This window comes from Uloborus diversus, chromosome 9, assembly GCF_026930045.1.
Source record: "Uloborus diversus isolate 005 chromosome 9, Udiv.v.3.1, whole genome shotgun sequence".
Classification (NCBI taxonomy): Eukaryota; Metazoa; Arthropoda; class Arachnida; order Araneae; family Uloboridae; genus Uloborus; species Uloborus diversus.
This window is the reverse complement of record NC_072739.1, coordinates 58,490,161-58,513,195: the sequence shown is the minus strand read 5'-3', so window position 1 is coordinate 58,513,195 and position 23,035 is coordinate 58,490,161. Positions and strand designations below refer to the sequence as shown.

Here is a 23,035-nt window from a genome sequence, read left to right as displayed (position 1 = left end):
CAGAAGACTTTCTTTAAAAAAATCAGGAAGCCAGGAAAAATGTTCAAAATCCAAGAAACTACTCGAAAATCCAGTAGAGTTGGCAGGTATAGAAAAGAATCGACTCACACTCCATCTACAGTATTACTTCGATTTAACAATACCCGATCTAACAATTTACTGATACATTTCACTGGTCTGGATTTGAATGCATTGAATGTCTTAGTTCCTTGATTTAACGATAACTTTTACCAGTCCCTTGCCAATTGTTAGATCGGGGTTATACAGTAATTATTGAAAAACGAACTCAGTTGGTTTTTGTTTACACAAAATAACCAGGTTTTGATGTGTGTTATTGCAATTACTTTTGTTGGAAAGGTAAGTTTTTAGAGAGATAAAATAGTCAACAGTTTTTAATGCAGGGGAAGATTAAAACATACAACATTGAATAAAGTGTGATCTTTTGATGGTTCTAATGAACAGTTACATGCCAACCTTTCAAAAAAAAAAAAAAAAAAATCCAGAAAATTCCTCTAAATACAATCTTATAGCTAACCAGAGTTTTAAAATGAGGAATAGAAAGATTAAATTAACTAGGTTGTAATATAACAATATTGGTCAGGCTACAACCATGCAATAGTAATCTTTATACATAAAGGGCTAATCTCTCTGTCCGGATGTCCGGGGTAAACTTCAAAACTACTGGAGGGATTTTAACCTTTTTTTCACCATAGATAGCTACATAATTGGGGAACAACTTAGGCTATAATTTATCACTAAAAAACTTAGTTTAAGAACGTTGTGATCGAAAACAGTAAATGTCATGTAATTTCCACATCAAATAATTAAAGATTAAACCCATTGTTTCGAAAATTCGTTGCCTAACAACAGCAACGTTAAAAGTAATCATAATGTAAATTTTCAATCAAGGCTTCTCCCCGGAGCAAACATGAGTCTAAAGTCATTTAAACATTTTGAAACTCACTTTTTGCACACTTAGGTAAACATAGTAGAGATTTTTTTTTTGTTTTGTGTACTATTTAAATAAATAAAGCGCACAGTTTTTTTTAGTGATCTTTGTTTTTGTTAGATATATTTTGGAAATTCTTCAAATTTTTATATGCTTCACTTTGCGTTTTCGTTTCTAAATGAATACTCTTTCGTTCTTTATGCTTATTGCTGTTTTACTTTTATGGGTAAGGATGAAGCTCAATTTTTAATGACGTCAAAGCGGTGTGTTTTGAGTTCTTTCAGTTAAAACAGAAAACAAAAGAAAGTAGCGATTGTTTCTCACAATCATTACTGACCCAGGCAACGCCGGGTATTTTTGCTAGTACTACATAAAAGCAGTGTTGTTAAAAAATCAAGCAGTTTCTCAGAATATAAAACGAAAAAATAAAAACAAAAAGTCTTTATTGTTAAAGTACATCTTTTAAGAGATCAACAATAAATCCTCAATGCAATAGATTACATTGTGGTGTAAAGAAACCAGAAACTCGAGTCTTGTCTTGATTGTATAACAGTAATTAAAATATTTTCTTCACACATGGAATATCAATCTATTCAGAATCATTACACAAGCTATATAAATATTTATGGCACATTTGATTACTCCAAAAACGAGTTTAAACAGAAATCATATTAGAATGCGCAGAAAATTAAAATTCTCTCATTTGTTAGTTATTATTAATTTCTATTGATAATTAAACTACCACAAAAGCACTGAGCAGACAGCTATAAAATATTAAACTCTTATTATAATTTTTTTAAAGTTTATGCAGTTATATTTGTTTCACACTGACAAGAAAATAAATTTACTTTCAAAACATTTAATTTAAATATCAATATTAATTAATGTAACTTGTAACAATTTGAGGGAAAATAAGTACATTCAAATGTATTAAATTAAATAATCTAACAGAAATTGAAGAAAAAGATAAGAATTGTTTCTTTGATAAAGGAATAAATAAACAAAAAATTAAGCATTTCTTCACATTTTTTTTTTTTTTTTGAAAGTAAATACAGAATGTAGTAAAATATTTTGATTATGACAATTTTGATTTTTTAATAAGTATGCAAAAGAATTGTTTGCATGTCAACAGTTTAGTGCTAAGGAAACAAATAAGTAAATTGTAAAACTAGTAATAAGCATTATGTGAAAATATAAACAAATTATGCATTTCACTAAATTGCAATATAGCTTCAAATTATTGCACATTCAATTAAAAGATTCAGAAGCATTTTAGGAGTTGCATTACTATTTTAAATTAAGTGGATAAAAATGCATATGTTGATAAAAACATTGCTTTGTTTAAAACAAAAATTTTTAAATCTTTATTTTCATACTAAAATTTAATCTTCATAAAATGTTTGCCCCCCCCCCCTTCCCCAAACATTAAACCAAAGTAACACCAATTATAGTACAAAATAATTAGTTCAAGATTTTTACCCTTCAATAGCCTCAGTGTTCTCAAGGTAAAACAAATGCTTTCAAACTCAGTATGACTTTGGTTTTTTGAACTGTTAGGTGGCAGCATAAGTTATTTTTGAACTGGAAGTTTGCTGAAGACAAAGAAATAAAGAATTCAAAGCCAAGAATTAAATTTTAAAACGGAAATTTCTTGGCTAGCGTTAATGCTGCACAAACTTTTCTGCAGTTTCGGGGAAAATAAAACACCCATTTAATGCTCAATAAATTTAAATGATGCCAATTTCACTTTATTGTCAAGCATTTCTAATGAACCAAGCTATAGCAAAGTAATATTTCAAAGCTTTTACTATACATAAATACACAAGAAAAGAAACACACAATACAACCTTTGTGTTTTGTACCTTTCTATATAGAAAAAAAAGCAATATAAAATTTAAGAACTATCTAAAATAAATGAATTCATTAGCAACTAGAGCTTAATGAAACACTTAAGATTAAAATTTTTGCATGGGTTACTTTTATTTTCTATTAAACTTTTAAATTGCATAATATTAAAAAAAGGATATTTATTTTGCAAATAAATATGTTCTAGCCACAACAATGAAATTTTTTTCTCTTTGAATTCAATTAAAAACTCCAGTATCAGTACTTTCAGGGGCTTTCACCTTTTCTGCCAAATTTTATTTCAACCTTCAACATTACTAATAGTTCATTTAAAATCTAAGAAATTTTTGAATCAAACAATTATGCAATGATACATATATTTACAAAACCAAAGATAAGATTATTAAATACATGTTGCAAGAGATTAAATGTCACTCTTCGATGCTGATATTTCTTGCAGCTCAAAATTCACAAATCAAAAGAAAATTTAGAATGCTGTTTTGGATGAAAATTCTCAATAAGGTTTGCTAGTGCCACCTGAGCTCTGATGCTACATGAATCTGGAGAAACTGCTTTTCCAGGCACATATAAAAAAGAATGTTATTTATTTCTTTGCTTCCTTTTATTAACATTTAGCTTGAGGAATACATTTTTAAAAAGACTGTATTTACAGAAACTGGACAAAAATGCAACTGCAGTCATCTCAAACCCGCACAACCTGGGGACCAAGAAATTTGAATATTTAACTGATATGTTGCAAAATCATCACAATTATTTTCATAGAATCCATTATTAATATATGAAAGAAAAAGATATTGTAATATGTATCTAATAAAATTATTCTGAAAGGAAAGGGATTTGTATGCATTTTAATTCATGATCTTTATCTGTCCTAATAATTTTGAGGTTCTAATTTTTTCTAATAGTGACTCATGTTTTAGTTTTAATGTAATTATGTAACTATATATGTTCCAGAGCTATGACGTACACATTATCGTATGTTTAAATGGTAAAATAAGTTTTTGAAATAAATGATGCATTAATAAAAATGTATACAAAAAAAGTAAGCATAAAAGTGAAACCTGCGATGTGCCTACCATAAAGCACAGCATAAAAAAGTTATGAAACTTTTAACTCAAATCATATTCATGTAAAAAAAACCTCAAAATAAAAACCAATTCCTTCTTTTCAGTATTTAACATTGATGTTTCCATCCTACTCAACATTTAATTGCAAATTTCATTGTTTACATCTTAAATGTTGTGAAAGTGTTGTCGGATTTGAGAGCTGACCAGTTATTTTACATGAAAAATTTAAATGCTCTTAGAAAACAAAACAATAAATGGTTACAGCCCAAAATACAAATTTCACCATCATTTCAAGCATACAGCTTAACTACTTTTACAAAGCTCAGAAAAACTAACCCCAGTAAATGGATTTGACTAAAAATCCAAATTCTCATATAGAAGCCCCAAATTTTGGTTTGAAAAACAAAGCAGTTCTCAAAAAGAACTTCAATGTCACAGAAAAGAGTCTTCAGTTCAAAATATCAGCTTTTGGCTGAAAGTTAACAGGAAAAGACAGTTTTTAAGCAAACAATTTCTCAAAACAAGGATGGCAGTAAGGCTTGTCATTCTGTTCTTTGAAAGTGCCTTTGTTGAGCTGTTTCAAGCAAAAGGAACACACAAAATGTTCAGGGTGGAACTTTCGGGACATAGCAGTAACACAGCGGCCACTAATGGGTTTATGACAGCCAGCACACAAAGATCCTCTTTTAGCATGGTAATGAAGTTCACAGTATGGTTGCCCTTCATGATCGTAAAAACTTCCACCGTTGAATGGCTGGCGACAATCCTGTAAAAAGAAAAATATAATTTTGAACTTAAGAGCAGGATGATTTTAAAAACTCAGAAAATGTCATTAAAAATACAAAAGAACCTTTTCTGCTTGTTCAAATATTAAATATACTTTTGGCTTTGAAAATATGGTAATTGTAAGAATTAAGAAAACTTTATAACAGCAAAATCAATTTTCCCACTTCTTTAATTGTTATGGGCCATTCTGAAATTATAGGAATTTGAGGAAGTTCAAAAGGAAAAAATAAATAAATAACAAAATTTAAGCTTTACTCTTTGAGCTTTATTAATGAGACAAATACATTTATCCCTTCAAAAAAACATAGGTTAAGAGCTCAATCTTATTTTAGAACTGCTCATCTATAAACAATTACTGCATAAGATTCATCCCAAGTATTGCTATTTAGTTTATCCAGTATTGGTACTTGCAAACTTCCATTGTATAACTATCCAGTATTGGTACTTGCAAACTTCCATTGTATAACAAACATTAACCTAAACAAAAAATTCTTTTTCAAATTTTGATTTTTATTCATCTCTTAGATTGAATGTATCCCTTTGTACAAAAATTTTTTTTCAATTTTATTGGAATAACATTAAAAGTTAATATGTTGAAGGAGGCTTCAAAAGATTTGCTCACTATTTTTTTTAAAGAACATAAAAAATGAAATCTGACCAAAGTATATCTATGAACTTGTGCTAGCAAGGCATTTTAGACCAATAGTATTTTTTAGCCTACAATGTAATGATGCCAGTGTGTGAGAAAATTGTAATTTAAAATAATAATAATAATTCAACTGTTGCAAAATTCCTAAAATGCATAAAATAAATCTTTTCACATAAAAAGCTTTTAAAAATAATTAATAATAAAACCATGGTTTAACTTATTTATTTGATTTGGAAGTATTTTTTTAATAGGGAACTTAACTTGATGACAAAAAATAAGCTAAGCATTCATTTTTAACTTTGTAGCACTATCTAAAAATTCAAAATAAAAAATTTAAAAAATGTACAGAGTTTTAAACAAAAATTAGGAAATTCATAATGGAAAAATACATTAAAAACTACTTTTCATGCAAAATGCATAGCATGCTCATTTAAAGTGGTGCATAAAAAGCATGAGATATTATAGCGAAAACAATTATTTTTGCACAAAAGCTTGGATAAAAAATGCATTCGCTTACAGTTATTTTAAAATTTAAAAAACAAAAAAAGCATTAGGTAAAATTTTCCATTTAGAAAATGAAGTAAAGATGATTATTAGAAATTAAGTGTCGCTAAAAATTGAAAATAAACCCAAAAAATGAAAACATCAAAAATCCAAAAAAACTTATCTTTACAAAATTTTCTATTATTCTTAAATTTAGAGCAGCAAAATATAAGTTAATGAAAACTAGGTAAAGTCTCACACCAAGTTTTTTTTATTATTCAAGTTCAACCTTTTCAAAAAGTTTCAGTACTTAAAATTAGCAAAATTTATTTTTGAGCAAAACACCTTGAACAAAAAACATTTAATCCACCTTGAAAATGGAATCAAAGACTTAGCATTAGAAAACAGTACTCATAAATATATATTTTGTAGGTGCACCTAAAACTAAAATGCAAAATAAACACATAACCTTTCCTACAATTCAAAAACATAATACAAAGGTAAAATTTATGTAACTTTAAAGGGTAAACTATAGCTTTTTTCGGAAAATATTTTAATTTCAGGAAGCTTTTTATCATAAATACATGCTTTAAATTAGCTTTTCAGTTAATATAAAAGAATAAACTGCATACATGTGTTTCAGAGTTACAAAGAATCCTTTTTTCAATGCCAAAGAGTTGAGCTGTAGATTAACAGCTTATCTCTTCAGCATAAGTGTTTTTTGACAAATTATGCGTTGTTGGACATCTTTTCATGCATAAGCACACCTCTTTTGCATTGAAAAAAAAAGGTACTTTTTAATCTCAAAACATGTGTATGCAGTTTTCTACAAATTCGCGATACTGCACGTTTTGAATTAATATTTGGAAACTTTTATTGTAAAATATTATTTTACAATTTAATAAAATTACTATAGTAATGAAAATTTTAATCACTGCATAAACCTAATAAGTTAGCATGTCGTTAATTTAGGCTTTTATGAACATTATTTTAGCTTTAGGTTTAATAAAAGAAGGTTTGAGCTTTGGAGAGAGATTTTTTTTTTTCTACAGTGAAAAATGGATTGCTGTTATGCCAATAAGAGGCAGCTATTTTACTTAATAATTGCTTAAGCTATTGAAAATACTGTGTTAAGAGCAAATTTAAAACCTAACTTTCAACAAAACGTTGATATTTTACCGAGATTTGTGTTTTGAAGTGGAAGAAAGAGATTATATAATATATGCTTAATCCATTTGCACAAATGAGAAATTTATGCACATATGTTTTCATTTTATTCCCAGAGTTTTAGACTTGGGTTTTTAATTGTAATATATTAAATATAAAGGATCATTATGTATTGTAATATGAAGTATCAACCTTCTCAAAAGTGTTCTTGTATTCAAAGTATAATGATTCCTACGTTTTGCTGACTTTTCCAGTGTGTGTGCTTTCTTTTTAAAGTTGATATATCATATCATGTTATATAATGGTTCCTTATATATTCAAATGCATCTCACAATAAATAGCCAAAGTTTAAAATTCCGGAAATAAAATTCAAATATATGCATGAAAATGTCACATCCATGCAAATGAATTCAGCAAAATTGCAGAACAAAATCATCATATAAAAATCTTTTAAGATAGTCCAGATAAAATCCTTAAGAAAATATAACTCTTCAAGTCCCAGATTCTCACACTAAACTTTTGACAAAAATTTCGAGTTAAATATTTATTTAATTAATAGTGTTTAAAATCAAAAATACTGATTTCTTTATGTTACTGTGAAATGCAACATTTTTTAATAACTTTTTTGACATGTTTAGAATTATCAACATTAGTTTTTAATAAATAGTTGAATTTAGAAGAAACTCTTTGTGAAACACTTTACTTTTCAAACTACACCAAAAGTTGGGTTTTAAAAATACTTGGGTGTAAAAAATGAGTTAAAAATGTATCTAGCAATCCATTTCAAATTTTCCATGTTAGGTGAATTTATATAGTGTACTTGTGTTTTTAACAAAGTTGAAATACTTTCAAACTCTACTCGTATAACATAATTCCTTTGCATTAAATTTTTGAACTACGAATAAAAACAAATTTATGCTACCTATTACAGTCGAACCCTGTTAAGACAAACCTTGTTTATGAATGAAAAAAATTCGCTAGTGAACAAAATCTTCCTCCCAAATAATTACAGAGATCTTAACACTACTTTTTTAATGTTGAATCTTGTGAACCTTGAATAAAATATAAAGGTAAGGGGGGGAGGTGTAATTGTCAATCAAGAGCATTAAAATGAAAGCTTCTAACTGATGTTATAAGAAACTGATCACACCCATTCTAGAGCGGAATCACCTTAAGCATACTTGCCTTAATATAATAACTAGTAAGTATCTCTGTTCTCTTGTTACAAAATCAAATTAGATTTCACAGATAAGTGTTCTCTATCGTAAAATTCAGACTCCGACAAAAAATGCAAAACTTTAGGGGGCTAGGAGAAATTTTTAGTTACCAGGCAAATTTTTATTCAACATTTATATACATTACTTATCGTTCAGAAAAACTAATTGCTAAGGTTTTTTCAAAAAAATTCGCTTGAGATTTGTCAGATCCTGAACATTCCGAACCTTTATTAAAATTGCTTTGATCTTACAATACATTCAAAAATTGGTTTCTTGGTTCATTCCAAAAATGTTCATCTTTTAAGTTTGTCTTATCAACGTTCAACTGTATTTTAAGTAAATTTATCTCTAGGTATTACTACAATAATTAAGACATCTAAAAAATAACACTTCCTGTGTGTTAACAGTACACCATTAAATGTTAATTGATTATGTTATTCCACATGTCACTTGATAAAGAGAAAAAAGAAACAAATCTAGATAGAGAGGCTACCAAACAACTTAAACATGCTATAGAGGATTTGCTTCTCACTTTTTTTGAAGATGGAAGTCACCCCTCACTTTTTTCTTGCTATATAATGGCAGTGAGAACAATAAATTTCAAGAAAATAAGAATATTTAAAAGGCTAAACTGATACATAAATTTAAAGTGATATAGTAACTCTTTTTTCAAATTTATATCTCATTCTTACATTAAACAAGATCTACCTGGCTCGTGAGTTTCCAGCTATTTCGACCCATAAAATGTAATGTAAACTAGATCTTGATCAGAACTAAGGAAAATAATAAAAAGTGAATTAAGGAGAACTGGCTACAGTACCAGATAAGCCACTCTGTAATGCAGTTCTTTTCTGCCTTTTGCTTGGGTGAACATTTATGTAAAATATGGACATATGGTCATCCATGTTGCCAAATTTGTTACGTAAAAGAACTAATAAAAACACCTGTACAACCCTCTACAAAATCAACTCTCGGTCTACAAAGTATTGGCATGGTGGACAATTCTTGAGGCAATGGCTTCAATCTTTCTTTTTCTTCACTGTTTTGCATTCTTGTGATGTTTGTGCCCTCATATTATCGTCCTTTGTTTGTTTATACATGTATGCTTCACCATTAGAAATAATAAAAAAAAAAAAGTGATCTTGAATTATGATCCCATATTCGCCAAGTTATTTCTGATTTTATTATTAGGATGTTAATGAACCATGCCTTCCACATTGCTGCATGTGGGTACTTTTCTTATAGTTAAGGACTTGCATCTTTTCCTGTTAAACAAACTAACCCCTTCCTTTTATCTTGTTGAGTTAAATTACTTTTGTAATGGATAATCATTAGCAATACCTTTTTGCTACACTGGTTACATACATCACTCAGGCATTCACTTTTCGGAAAGTTCAAAAGTTAAGACATTTTTTCGATCTATACATTTTTATTTCGGAGGAAAATATTCGGAAAAAATATATTTTTTTAAATTGTATTTTTTGATCAAAAAAGTATAAAAAATCAGCAAAATAACATTTTTTTTGAGAAGCAGAATCTATTTCTGCTGAGATCCAGAGAATATCAACCATTTTAACAGTTCCAAAATGGCACACATCACTGAAACCTCTCGCATTTTGCATGTCAAGTTGTCGAATGTGCTTTGCTGGCACAGACAACACACCCGTTCAAACAGTCAGTCTATTGCTGAAAAATTGTAACACCGAACCTTGGTCGAAATTCCGAACCCTTTTCTCTGCATTAAGTGGAAAGAAAAAAATCCTCAAGATAAGTTTTCAAGTTATGTACATCTTAGCTTAAATTCATTTTCATCATTAGTTTTAACTAGTTTTAACTAGGTATCATTCAAAATGTTCGAAATGTCACTCAAAAATGTTCTTTATAACAACGTTTTCTTTCCTTTATAAAATGGTTCCGATAAAAAATAAATACAGTGAAATCCCACTACAGAACTTCAAGAGACTAAATTTTGTATTGGCTATTTCGTTGTAGTAGAATTCATGGAACAGAAAAATAATTTTCTCAGTCTCTTTTTTTTCTCAAATCATTTGCAACAAAGAAATTTCTCCTTTGAACATTGCTAATGTCAACGTAAGTTGTTGCCTGGATTGCAATAATGTGAAACACTTGGTGTTAGAATGCAAATAGACAAACAGGAATCTTCTCTTTTAATATAATGATATGTTTAGAATTTATACGAACAATATGCATCAATACTATTTCTGAAATCTATTGTTTTTACACAGTTTTCACAATTAGAAAACAGTTGCAATGCAATGCTCATCACCAACAAGGTTTTTTTTTTTTTTTTAATTTTTAGGTATTTTGCATTTTGTGTTAAAATTAACACATGAATTGTAACAGTAAGCTGTAGAAAGCAGTTTTTAATGGTGTAGGTTATAAAATTCTTTCCATGCTGACGCCACTATAGCTTTTAAGGTTATAAACTAGCGAAAAATTTATAAGTAAGTCTCTTAATTAAAAAAGTTTTGTTAGAAGCTTTCAAACTGAGAATGGCTCCCCTAAGTAGTGGTTATAACAATGTAAAGAGTTTATTTGGTAAAAAGTCAGTCATATTTCTAAGCCTAAAAAGATTTGGAGTGACAATTTTAATGATAAAATTGGAAAAAAAACTTTTCTTTCTTTTCAGTTTTGAATGAAAAATTTTTTCAGCTCGCCTAATAAAGTGATGTCATGTCACCTTATCTTTACTGTTAATCTGATATACACAAAGATTTTTGGTGACCCTCTTGAAACACCTTAGTTTTATGGATTTTCCTTAGGCCATGGGGAGAAATTTGCAAGATGAATCAAAATTTGACTTCAATAAAAAAATATGTAATCGTTTCTTGAGAGTTATTTTTTTTTTTTTTACAATTTTTTGTTACAATTTAAGAAATTTGTTGCCAAACAGAACCGTTGTCTTACTCCTAAAGGAACTTTTCTACTGTGGAGGGGCAGAGGCTGCAAAATATTGTTACATTTTTTGACTTTTTCATCTTCATCATCATTCAGTATTTGTTCTCTGCAATTATTTCTTGATCTAAAAAAGGGTCACATGTTGACACCTCTTCATCAGTTGATGTGTGATCTTCAAAGTGGTACCTCTTCATCAGTTGATGTACAGTTGTCAAAGATGATTTTTAGGACATTTAATTCAGATTAATAGGCATTGTCTTCCTTTTCATCTTCAGCAAATACCTTTTAAAGTTCCACAACATTCCACGAGTTTTTCGTAGTTTCTTTGGTTACTCTCTCCCAGGAATAAACAAAAAAATAAATTGGTAGTAAAACCTCAACTCTGACTTTACTGCATTTTTCTACATTTAACTGAAGCTTTCTAACTAAATTAATTCTGAAACCATGAATTACATCTGAAACCAAGGGGTTTAAAGCTAATGATCTTCAGCAATTTCATATTGAAATCCAGTAGTTCAAGACACTTTCCTATCCTTCATGATGTCTTATATCAGTATAATCCTACGTCACATGTTGATGCTGGAAAGTACTAAAACAATCCTGCAGATAGAGCTTTAAAAAAGCTTAAGGAAAGAAAAAGTTAAAAGAAGCCTAACATTTTGGTTTGAAAAAAAAATATATTCAAGACTTTTTTCTCTGAACCAGAAAAGTAAAGTAATCAAGAGTTACGACTCACTGAAAATTTATTTACCAATATGTAACACACATTCTAATACAATAAACTCCCGATTATCAGTGACGTGGAATATCCGCAGCCTTTCACACATTAAAAAAAAAAAAAAAGCAACGTTGACTGAATGTAGATAAACGCACCCATTTTAACTAAACGAGTGCAAAATCCAAACCCTTTCAATGACATCAAATGTTCCAACGTCACCAAAACCAGACTAGATGAAACTAGATTTTTGAATCAACCTTACTTACTGCTTTAGATCTACACTACTTATTGATATTTAGATCGACACCACTTATGTGCTCAAATGAGTGATCAGACCAGTCTGTTCGAAAAAATTCCCTCTCCTTCTTTACACATTTTTGGCGTAACCTAGCTTGATCTGCTTGCAGGATTTGCTTGCATATGAATGTAATCTGTTTGCAATCTAATAAGCTATCTTTTTTTTGCTTTTACATAAATTTTTCCAAACACTGTTACCACTTCCGCATAAGTTTAAATGTATGCAAGTATATGATTGTTTTAATCTATTGCATACACTAATATCGTTTTTCACCTATTTTGAGGACCATCCGATATGTGATTGAGGATCACCTATTTTAAGGATTTGCTTGTCCGCAATTACCGCACCATCTTATTCCCTGTATAATTGGGAGTTTACTGTAAATAAATTAATAGCTAAGGACAGTCAGCTAAAGAAGCACTACAACTAGTATCACTCAACATCATTAATACATTACAAAAACAGCTTAGAATAAACACTAAAATTTCACCACAGTTAATTAGAAAAGTTAAAAGTTTTTAATAAAATGAAGTACGTTAAGTATAATCATATAGCAGTTTGACTTACTCTACTCTTGAACCTTTCATACATCATTACCAAAGCACATAATCAACTTACCGGGTTTTAAATTTTCCTATTAGGCTCACAAATAAAGAAATTTTTCCCAACTGAAATAGTTTGGGATGAGGGAGAAGTATCCCACTTCTCCCTCACAATTATTGATAAGTGAAACAAAACCATTACATTACCTTCCAAACTTATGAAAAAGCAGTTACACAGGGGCCCCTCGAATCAAAAATTTTGGAAGAGCAAAGATTCTCAACCAGCCGAGTGGGAGTCAAAATTTTTGTTAAACGATAAAATACAGGTAAGCACACAAGGGTACATCTAATAAAATGGGACATTCCAGCATTTAACAGTTGCAATTAAGTCCCGAAATTTGCCAAATCCTTGGAAAAGATTTGCCAAGTAAGGAAAATTTTAGAAAGCTCCTCCCATTGAGGCACCCCTGCTGCTACTTGCATATAAGGTCAATGTGAAGCGCTTTCTGTATTAAGGTTAGAAAACACCTTTGTTGATATATTGATTCTTGGGAGATTCATGACATTCACATTAGGTGCTTGCTGAATTTGGTTCAGCTACTAGAATTTTGTCTGGTGATTAGTATAACAAATCCGGTCACAGTGCTTGATTCTGCTCCTCCCTCCTCTCTTTTTTTCATTCAAAATTAAGAAAGACGTAAATGATGTTTGCTTTCCCTCTCTATCTCTTCCCCTCTCAATAAAAAAAAGGCTTTAGAATTTTGTAACCAAATTAAATCCACAAAGCTTGTTTTGATTTTAATTTTTCAAAAAAAATAAAATAAATAAATAATAATAATAATAACAATAAAGGCTTTAAAATATTAAAGCATACATGCAAAACAAAAGTATTATGGTTTAACTAACATTAAACTAAATAAAACTGAACAGAACACTAATAATTTCACAAAATGAATGCAGTGGCAAAATAAGTATATTTTAGTAATGTTTTTACCACAACAACATATTTCATATTTATCAGAATTCATCTCATAACTATTAAATTGTTTACAGAAACTTCAATTCTTTAGATTTAAAATAGCATAACCTAAGTGTGAAAGGCTTTTAAACTATATCTCTAATTAGTACACAGATCAAAAATTTTAAGTATTAAACATTCCATGGGAAAAGAAAATAAGAAACATAACTATGAATAGTTCGATTATGTAACATTAAAGCACACAATTGATTTTGATTACAAATAGTATTTAAATTGTTTTTCTTCTTTCACACATTTGTTAAAAACCCTCTTTAAAAGCTACTTGGTTTACGGAACATTACAAAAGAAGAAACGATTCGAAGGGCAGAAAAAATTAGAAAAGTAGCACAAAATGTGGAAAATGTAGGACTTTATAAGAATCTCATGCCTGAAGAGCAAAGTAATAGTGCTATGTGGCTACAAGTTATCAATTTACATTGCTTTGAGTCATACTTTTTATTGAAAAGCAAAGAGAAGAGAACACAGGGGAAAAAATATCAAACTGAAAATTGAAAATATTCAGAATAAACAAAGCTTAGGATCACATTTTTATTTTATTAATTATTTTTTTTTATAAATTACGCAAATGGTGGAATGAAAATTTTAAATGTTGTAATTATCGTCCAAAAACAAAAAATAAACAAATAAATGAACAAAACTGAAATAGGCTTTAAAAAGATGGATTGTAACATAAGTAAAAGTTTTAAACATGTAAGCAAAAGCTTTTGTGCTTGTTTCATACCACAAAAATAAGTCAATTTAAACTTTTATTGAGAACATGAGAAACATGATTTAAATATTTAGTCTACGCCATAAAAAATTTAAAAAAAATATATTTTTGACATTTCATTTCAAGAGAAATAGAATTAGTATTTTTGACACTTAAAAATAGTTGGAAAAAATTGTAGCCCAATAAGATTCATGTTGCAAGAAATTTGTGTAGGGAAAACAAGAACTTTTGAAACTAATATGAACATTTCAGAAACTAATTTAACATTAATTGTTTTTTATACATATACACTAACAATTCAATCGCACGAGCATAGATTTCAGTTCCTCTGAAGATGAAACTACGAAAAATTGTTGGCTTAATCTACAACCACCATAACAAATTAAAAAATGTACCATGAAACTGCTTCTACAGAACTTAATGTATTTTTATCATATCAAAGATATGTAGAACATAAAATTACTTTTTTTACAATATTTTTGCTTAATTATACCATGATTACAAAAATGATATTTTAGAGAAAACTTATGTGACGGATGTTGGTGTGCCAGGAAAATGATGCTGACATTTAGGGACTGGATTTTTTTTGTAGTTCATGTATCTATACGTAATTTTTCTTTGAATTGTCATATTTTTATTGTTTTAAAATTCAGTTCTATTGTTTCAAAAATTTTTATCATTGTTTCCTTGATTCGATTTTTAGCTTCAATCTCATGTACTTGCGATACATGAGGACACATGATGTAAACATCAAGTGCTTTTGAATTTAAAAAAAAAATCTTTTTCATCATTTTTTTATTTTTCTTTCGTTTTTCTTACTTGCCTGATAATATAATCTATTCAGTTACCAATCATAATGTAAAGAATATTTGGGCCATAAATATTATTTAGCCAAGGCTTGCACAACTTGATCAACACATTTGAAATGCACATATGAGAAAATTTTGGAATTCAAAAACTCCCTTGAAAATAAAACAATTTTGAAGCTGTAAAAACTTATTATAGATTAGAATTCTCTTATTATGAAATGCAATCAGTATTTCCTGCATAACTGTCACTGCAATGTACTTATATTCCTTTATGCTTAATATTTTGAAATTTTTTACATAATTTTAACTTTGAGAGAAAATATCCAGAAGAGTAATGTGTTCTTTTTCTTTATTTCTCTGTTTAACGAATAAATTTAAACTCACTAGGACCAGCTTAGCTGGCTCCAGAGTCTGTTGCTGGTCGTCACATCTGCATTTGTAATAATTTTTCACAAAAAAAGAAAAGAAAATGTGCTGTAGACATGTAATAAAACACAAGACTTGGTACAGTCAGGATAAATAGACTGCACAAGACTATACTATTTCATCAACTAAGAACTGTTCCAAAAAGAAAAATCTTTCTTTTGCTTATTTTAACGCTTAATTTTTAATGATTGAAAAAAACAAAAGAGTTTTGATGACAAAAGCTAATTTCTAATAAGACGAGTTGAAAAAGTTTCACTCAGTGATTCAAAATTACGAAGTAAAAACAATCTTTCTTCTAACACTGAAATGCATTACTGATGTCGCCTTTGTATTGTAATAAATATTTCAAACAAGCTAAAAGCAGGAAAGTAATGCAGAATGTTCTTACCCGACATGCAAAGCATCCAGGATGCCACTGACTGTTCATGGCAGATATATAGTTATCTGTGATGGGTCGATTGCAGCCAGCACATTTCAAAGCAAACATGTCCAAGAAATCTTCCCTGCAGTAAGGTTTGCCATCCTTTTCATGAAAGCCATCTTCACCAAACTGCTTTCCACACTGAGTGCAGAAGAAATGTTCGGGATGCCATGTTTTATCCAATGCAGTAATACATTTCTAAGGGGAAAACTTAATAGATTAATGAATAGTGGATGAAAGTAACATTTATCAAAATTAACAAAGATAAAGTAGGGATGCACAAATTAATCAGCAGCAATCAACCAAGTTTCAACAGTTGATCGGCTTATTTTTAAAAATTTATTTTTAATTACTTTAAGTACGCCCAGAACTGGAAACTATGCTGATTAAGTACATAAACAATAATTAAATAACTTTCTACAGCAAAAGGCACATATAATAAACTAATAATAATAACATACCATTAAAAGAGGTTAGCCAAATCGTTTTAAAAACATTTATTAAATTAATGCACACATATATTTTTAAAGCAACAGGTTATGAGATGGTTACATTTTTCATGTAATATTATAAGTGTCTCACCAGTGGCTACTGTTTTCATGTACAGTAACACCCCTCAAATGTGGACAATTTTTAATTCCCCGATTCTAAGGCAAATAACAGTATTAAATCACTGTCCTGTGGACACCCATCTATCGCGGACAAAAAAAATTGTCACGTATTGGAGAGGTTTTACTGTAATATTATATGTGTCTCACAAATGCAGCCAGACCTCCTGGAGAGGGTTTTTTGGTGAAAACAATCCTTATGTATGTATAAGCTATTGTATTAGGATTGTTAATAAAGTTAAAACCAGGGCCTCTGGGCAGTGGGGTGGGCAAGGAAAGGGTCAATGGGGGCTAGACCCATCTATAAATGAGTGAGAAAATTCAAAAATTACGGTATCCACTTTTTCACACATAATTTTCCTGCTTGCAAACACAGGAAAACTTATACTTGATTACATTCAAATTTCATTGGGTCCTCTCCAAAATGAAACCCTAAATACACTATTGCCTCTGGGGGGGGGGGGGGATTTTGATCTCCTTTCCCTCGCTGTACCACTGGAGTTCCCTTTCTGTGGGAAAGAATTTTCTAGTTCCAACTTACTTTTGTTTTAAGCTACTGTTTATGCATATAATTATAGCATAAACTGTATAACTTTCTTTTAAAATCACTAATGTTTACTTTTAATAAAAACTAGAGAATTATTAAATAGATTTCAATGTTTTTAATTTAATTTTTCTATTTTATATTGATCTGCGCCTCTATGATATATACAATGTTTCACACATACCACGAGTCAATACTTTTCTACACATCCTATCTATAGCATTGTGCTTGAAATTGCCTTATAATTTTCATAAAGATATAAGGTATCAAATAACTAATAGTAAAAAAGTTCATGCCCAACTAAAATGTCTATAGACAATGGTCAACTAACTAAATATTCAAGTTTTCATCAATCTGGTTAACAACAGAATTGAATTTTATTAACAATATTTAAAAAATAGTTTCCAGAACTTGAATTAAGTTTTGAAACATCATTATAAGGAAAAATTTTGAATATGGAGAAAAATAATCATTCCTCACAGAAGCAAACTATCAACTTAACCCGAAAAAATGAAATTGTAATTTATAAAAAAGGTTAAAACAGTAGTATTAAAAATAATTAACATTTTAACTAATTAGTGGACAATTATTTTCTGCCAATTAAGTGGTAATCTGCCAATTTGCTTATTTGTGCATCCCTAATAAACTTAACAATTATGCACTGGATTAAGATGAAGGCAACACTTTTTTTTTATTCAAAAATTTTCAATCACATAATTGAGGTTAAAGAGATATAATTAATAGGACTAATTCTTTGGCTTATAGACTGGTCCATTAAAGATGTAGCTTTTTGGGGGATGCCATCTTCCCCGCAAGCACAGAAACTAGTTACATTACTGGCGCAGGCCATTAAATGTTCAGTGATAAAAAATGTACTTATTTTCAAGTGCTTGACAAAATTATTGTAAACTTATATCCTGATAAATTGTCAACTTTTTGCTTATAATTAATGTTACTATTCATAAAGGAATGAAATAACTTCAATCATGAAAAATTGATAGCTTTTTGCAATGACAGGCAGATAAGATAGCAATCAAATAACATTATTTTCTGACATTAGTATATTTTTAAACTTTTGCTCCATTTTATCAAAAAATAAATAAATAAATAAATAAATAAAACTTCGGTCAATACAATTTTTGTACCAGGGAAAAGCCTTCCCATTTGATACCCTACTTATGCATTTACTGTACTATAATTTAGTGAGAGGCACAAGGGACCCTCGAGAGTAATGTATTATGATTTCAAGTAAATATGCTGTACTGACATATATGCCACAAATGGGCCATTCTTCAAAAAGTGTAACTTTTCTGTCACATGCCATTTGCTGTAAAAACTTTCAGGAACAATTCATTTAACAATGCTTTTTAATTTCATCAAAAATATATCTATTTAAACATGCCCACAATTTTTTATTAATATTTTTTATTTTGCCATATTTTTTGTTCACAACATGAGAATTCTAAGGTACATGGCATGTCACACACCTGGTGTGACTGTTCATGTTGCTCAATAACTTGTTTAATTATAAGTATATACTTATTTATTATTCCTTTCACAAGTGTCTCAAATACTAATTGTTTCAGTATATTTAATTTTTTAATATTGTGTTTTAGTTTGTTTTAATAGGATAAAGAATCATGTCACACAACAAGTTCTCACCTCTGTTACCTAAACACAAAATGCCATTTCTCATTAACACGTGGCAGTAATGACATCACATTTTATTTTACATGATACAAAGGAGTCCCCTTGTTTATTTTCAGCCATAAAGAAGTTGTGAGGTTTTTGTCGAGAAACAAGAAGATAGCTTTTGTTTTAAAAATTAAGTATGTTTATTGTGAATTCTCACATTCGTGAACATGAATTTCAGGGATGTAAATTGATGTAAAAAAAGAAGTGAACATGTTTTCATATGCTTAACATGTGCAGATTGTAGCAACAAAGAAAAAAAAATTCCCTGAAAAATATTATGTGCATTATGTAGCCTATATCAATGGAAAATTCCTCACCTATGTGACAGACCTTATCAATGCCATTATTTCTGAGGTGAAATTAAATGATGGAGGGGAAATACGTCAACTATAGGCATTCTACTAAAATTATAAATTGCCAGTATATTCTTAAATTTATTAAATACTATTTTAAACACACATTTGAACTAAAAGGATAACTAAAAATTAAGCCATACTTTTATTAAGAGAGCTTAATATTAGATTGCCAATAATCATTAAAAAAGCTCCTTGTTTGCACAATTAACAAAATTACTACTTTGATATTAAATTGGCCTCGATTTTGAAACATTAAAAGTTTTCTTATTTATTTATTTTTTATTTTTGTAAACAGATTTTTTTTTAAAAAAATTTATTTATGAGTAAAATATTTGGAATTTAGCTGGGCCATTGTTTATGGTTTCTTCTAGTAGGTAACACTTTAATGTAAGAATGGAAAAAAAAGAAGAAAAAAAAAGGTTTCGAAATTGAAAAGTATTTGAGTTCAAAAGTTAAATTTTCTGGAGAATGACCCAAATATGATTACTGACTTATTTGACATAGAAGTGAAGTTTATACAACACTGCATGCTTCACTATCCTTAAATTCAATAATTCTATTCTATATTAATACAATCATCATTTGAAGTGATGATAACAGCAATATATAAATAAATAAGAAAAATTATAAACATCTTACCTTGCCACTTACCCAAAACTAATCTAGCCAATTTCTAAAACAGAGGTTATTTTATGCATACAACGTTTACTTTTGTCAAACAGGTTAAAGAAATAATGCTGTTCACATTGCACAAATAGCCATTAGAACTGCAGACATGTGTTCCCAGTTTACAATCAATTCTCATTTTAAATGTAAAAATAAAGAGTTTGTGAAAAAAACATGGAATAAAAGTTCTCAGCTTTTTTTTTTTTTTTTCTCTTTTAACAAGCCCACTGCAAATTCAGAACTAGCATCAGCACTTCTAATTGCTTTTTATCCAATTTTAATTCTGTTATTTGTTTATAAGTTACTAAATTTATAAAATAAAATAACCATATAAACTCTTTCATCTGCTTCACTATGTTTCAAATTATTTCCTTCATTATCAATATGATCATTTTTCTTTTTTTCTTCAATTATTAGACTTAAGGAAATCTGATATAATCAGATTAGTTCAGAGTGATTTCCATACTTTGCTGACTCATATAACAACCTCTTATCACAAAGCTTTTTTCCATTTATATAGACAAACACTTTGATCCTAGCCAAAAGGCCGAGAAGCGAATTCCATTTATGTAGTATTTAAAGGAATGCCACTTTGCATTAATTCCTTTTATTGCCTTTGCAGTTTGTTCTTGAACACTATTTATGGAAAGTTTGAGCGGCCATAAAATCTTTGCAAGACCATCTGGTATAACAGTGATTTTGATGTTAATTTTAACTTGAATTTCCTATTATCCATTAAATGGGATTGTGTGTAATCAAGAATGATGAGTCCTCACGGTTATAAGGAAGCACCTTTCCTTTTCCCCCAGCCATATAATATTAAGAAATAAAGAAATATGTTGTGCAAAAAAGTAAAATTAAAAACGTTTTATTGTGCAAATTACTGCATAACCGTGTTTCAGCATTACAAGGAACACTCTTTCAATGCTAAAGAAGCAAGGGCATAACCAGATTAACTTGGAAAGAGGGGAGGGGCAGGCCCAGAGAAGCTCCGATGGGAGGTCACTCTGACCTCCCAAAATTTTCCTTTTTGGCAAATTTTGTCTTACAATTCAGCAAAAATTGAAGTTCTATTTGGCAAAACTATCATCATCATTCGGCAACAATTTGGAGCTCCATTCAGGAAAATTTGGAGTTCCATTTGGCAAAATTTGGAGTTCCATTCTGCAAATTGAGATTTTCCGCCTTCCCAAAAATCTAAGTTCAAGGTGCCCTTGGTCAGGTCCATCATTTGGGCAATTAGGGGGCTGATCTGTTGCCTCTCCCTTCCTTCAAAGATTATGGAAGCAATGTCATTCTAAAATGATAGTGGTATTAACACAACTAAATACCAATTACTTTCCCTTTTTCAATGAGCTCCCAAAGAAGATATGCACACTTTCAAACTCAAAGTTCCTACAGCTGAACTTATTGATAAATTTATAAATTGAAGCAACATTTTTTTTTTTTTGGTTTTATTTTAGGAGGAAGGAGGTAGCTGCCCTCTTTTGCCCACCTCTGGCCCATATAAGGAGCCCATGTAAAGAAGTGAACTTAATACAAATACAAATGTGACGACCAGCAACAGGCTCTGGGCCCAGCTAGGCTGGTCCTAGTCAATTAATTAGTCCCCAATGAAGATCAATGGCCCTCTTAAAGCTATCCACCCCCTTGCTCATTACTGCCTCTTCCGGTAAGCTATTCCAAGTGCCCACGACCCTGCTAAAGTAGTAGTTTTTCCTAATTAAGAATGAAAAGACATCAAGCAAAAGCTTTCGTCAAATGTCTTATATTCGGGTCAAATATTTTTTAAAGATAATATCATTAAAATAACCCTCACCATCTCTACAGCCTTTCCCTTTCTTTTCCTTAATTGTCAGTTTTGTTTGTTGCTTACTTTTGAGGATTATAAAATTTGTTTTAATATTGCAATATAGTCAAAACAGAGGTAGGTGACTGCCAATCATATAAGAAATAAGAAAATGTTTGACCAATTGGCTACATTTTACAAAAATATTGTTTTTTACATAATCATTCAACATGAAATTGGGTTTTATAAATCATGGTTAAAACGGTTGAACATTTTCATATTAGGTTTTAATCACAATCAAAAGGCTAATCTATGACTATTTTCGGCCATATCTGAAGACCATTCACACTTACAGATAATTTATTAATATGCCAAAGACACAAATACAGAAAAGCTAAGCAGTATCAATGCAAAATCCAATGAACAAAGAATAAAATCACTGATTTAAAAAAAAAAAAATAAAAATAATAATTGAACCTTTCTTGAAAACAATTTTTATCCTACTTTATTTACAGAATTTAAGACATTAAAACAAATTTGATTCATATCATCCTTTTTAAAATACTAAAAAGTTGTTTTGTAAAGGAAGTGGACTGTTTTAAATTAAAATCAATGATCAAACACTAACAGCAAATTTATATAATCAAGCTTAAAGCCCACAACAGCATCTGATTTTATGAACCGATTCCTTCATTGAAGAAAAAAAAAAAGATTCATTTTATGGGTTCAAAGTTCAAAACTGAACTAGTTTCAGAGTTAAAATTATATGGGCAAGTTCACCAACAGTAACGAAATAAGAATTAAAGCTGTAGGCCTGCATCAACCAGTAATTCAACAGGCTACGATCATGAAGTCAAACATTTTTTCGAGTAGGATATCAATGAACTTCCTTTATTAATGCAATGTAAAAAAAGAGCTATAATCATTTATTTGTTATTTAACAAGTCAATAATAGAAATTATACAGTTGAAATCAACATACATATTAAGCACAAACTATTATGCAATCCATAAAACAACGACTGATAGTAAACTTATTTTGAAATATGTGTAAGCATTAAGAATCTATTAAGAGCAAAAAGTCATACCCCGAGAATAGCTGCGTTACAATATGCACATTTAGGTGAGAAGATATTGTGGTAATCCGTTTCACAATAAGGTACACCATCTCTTTCAAAGAAGTTTTTTGTTCCCAGTTCTTGGTGGCAATGTCCACACACAAAGTGCTCCTTGTGCCATGTTTTTCCTAATGCAGTAACAACCTATAACGAGCAACATGAAGTTAAAAAAGAACAATTTTTTGAGGGGAAGAA

The 23,035-nt window shown here is 29.6% G+C and overlaps 1 protein-coding gene across 1 annotated transcript; it reads right to left on the bottom strand.

The window, feature by feature from the left end:
- Window positions 1-1,375: 1,375 nt before the first annotated feature.
- Window positions 1,376-22,984, bottom strand: LOC129229447 (paxillin-like; the record flags this gene model as incomplete). The annotated part of the gene is given in 3 exon segments (XM_054863755.1): window positions 1,376-4,648; window positions 16,033-16,263; window positions 22,811-22,984. Coding segments are annotated over 3 exon segments (672 nt in total), but the record flags the coding sequence as incomplete, so codon positions are not given.
- Between the last annotated feature and the right edge of the window lie 51 nt (window positions 22,985-23,035).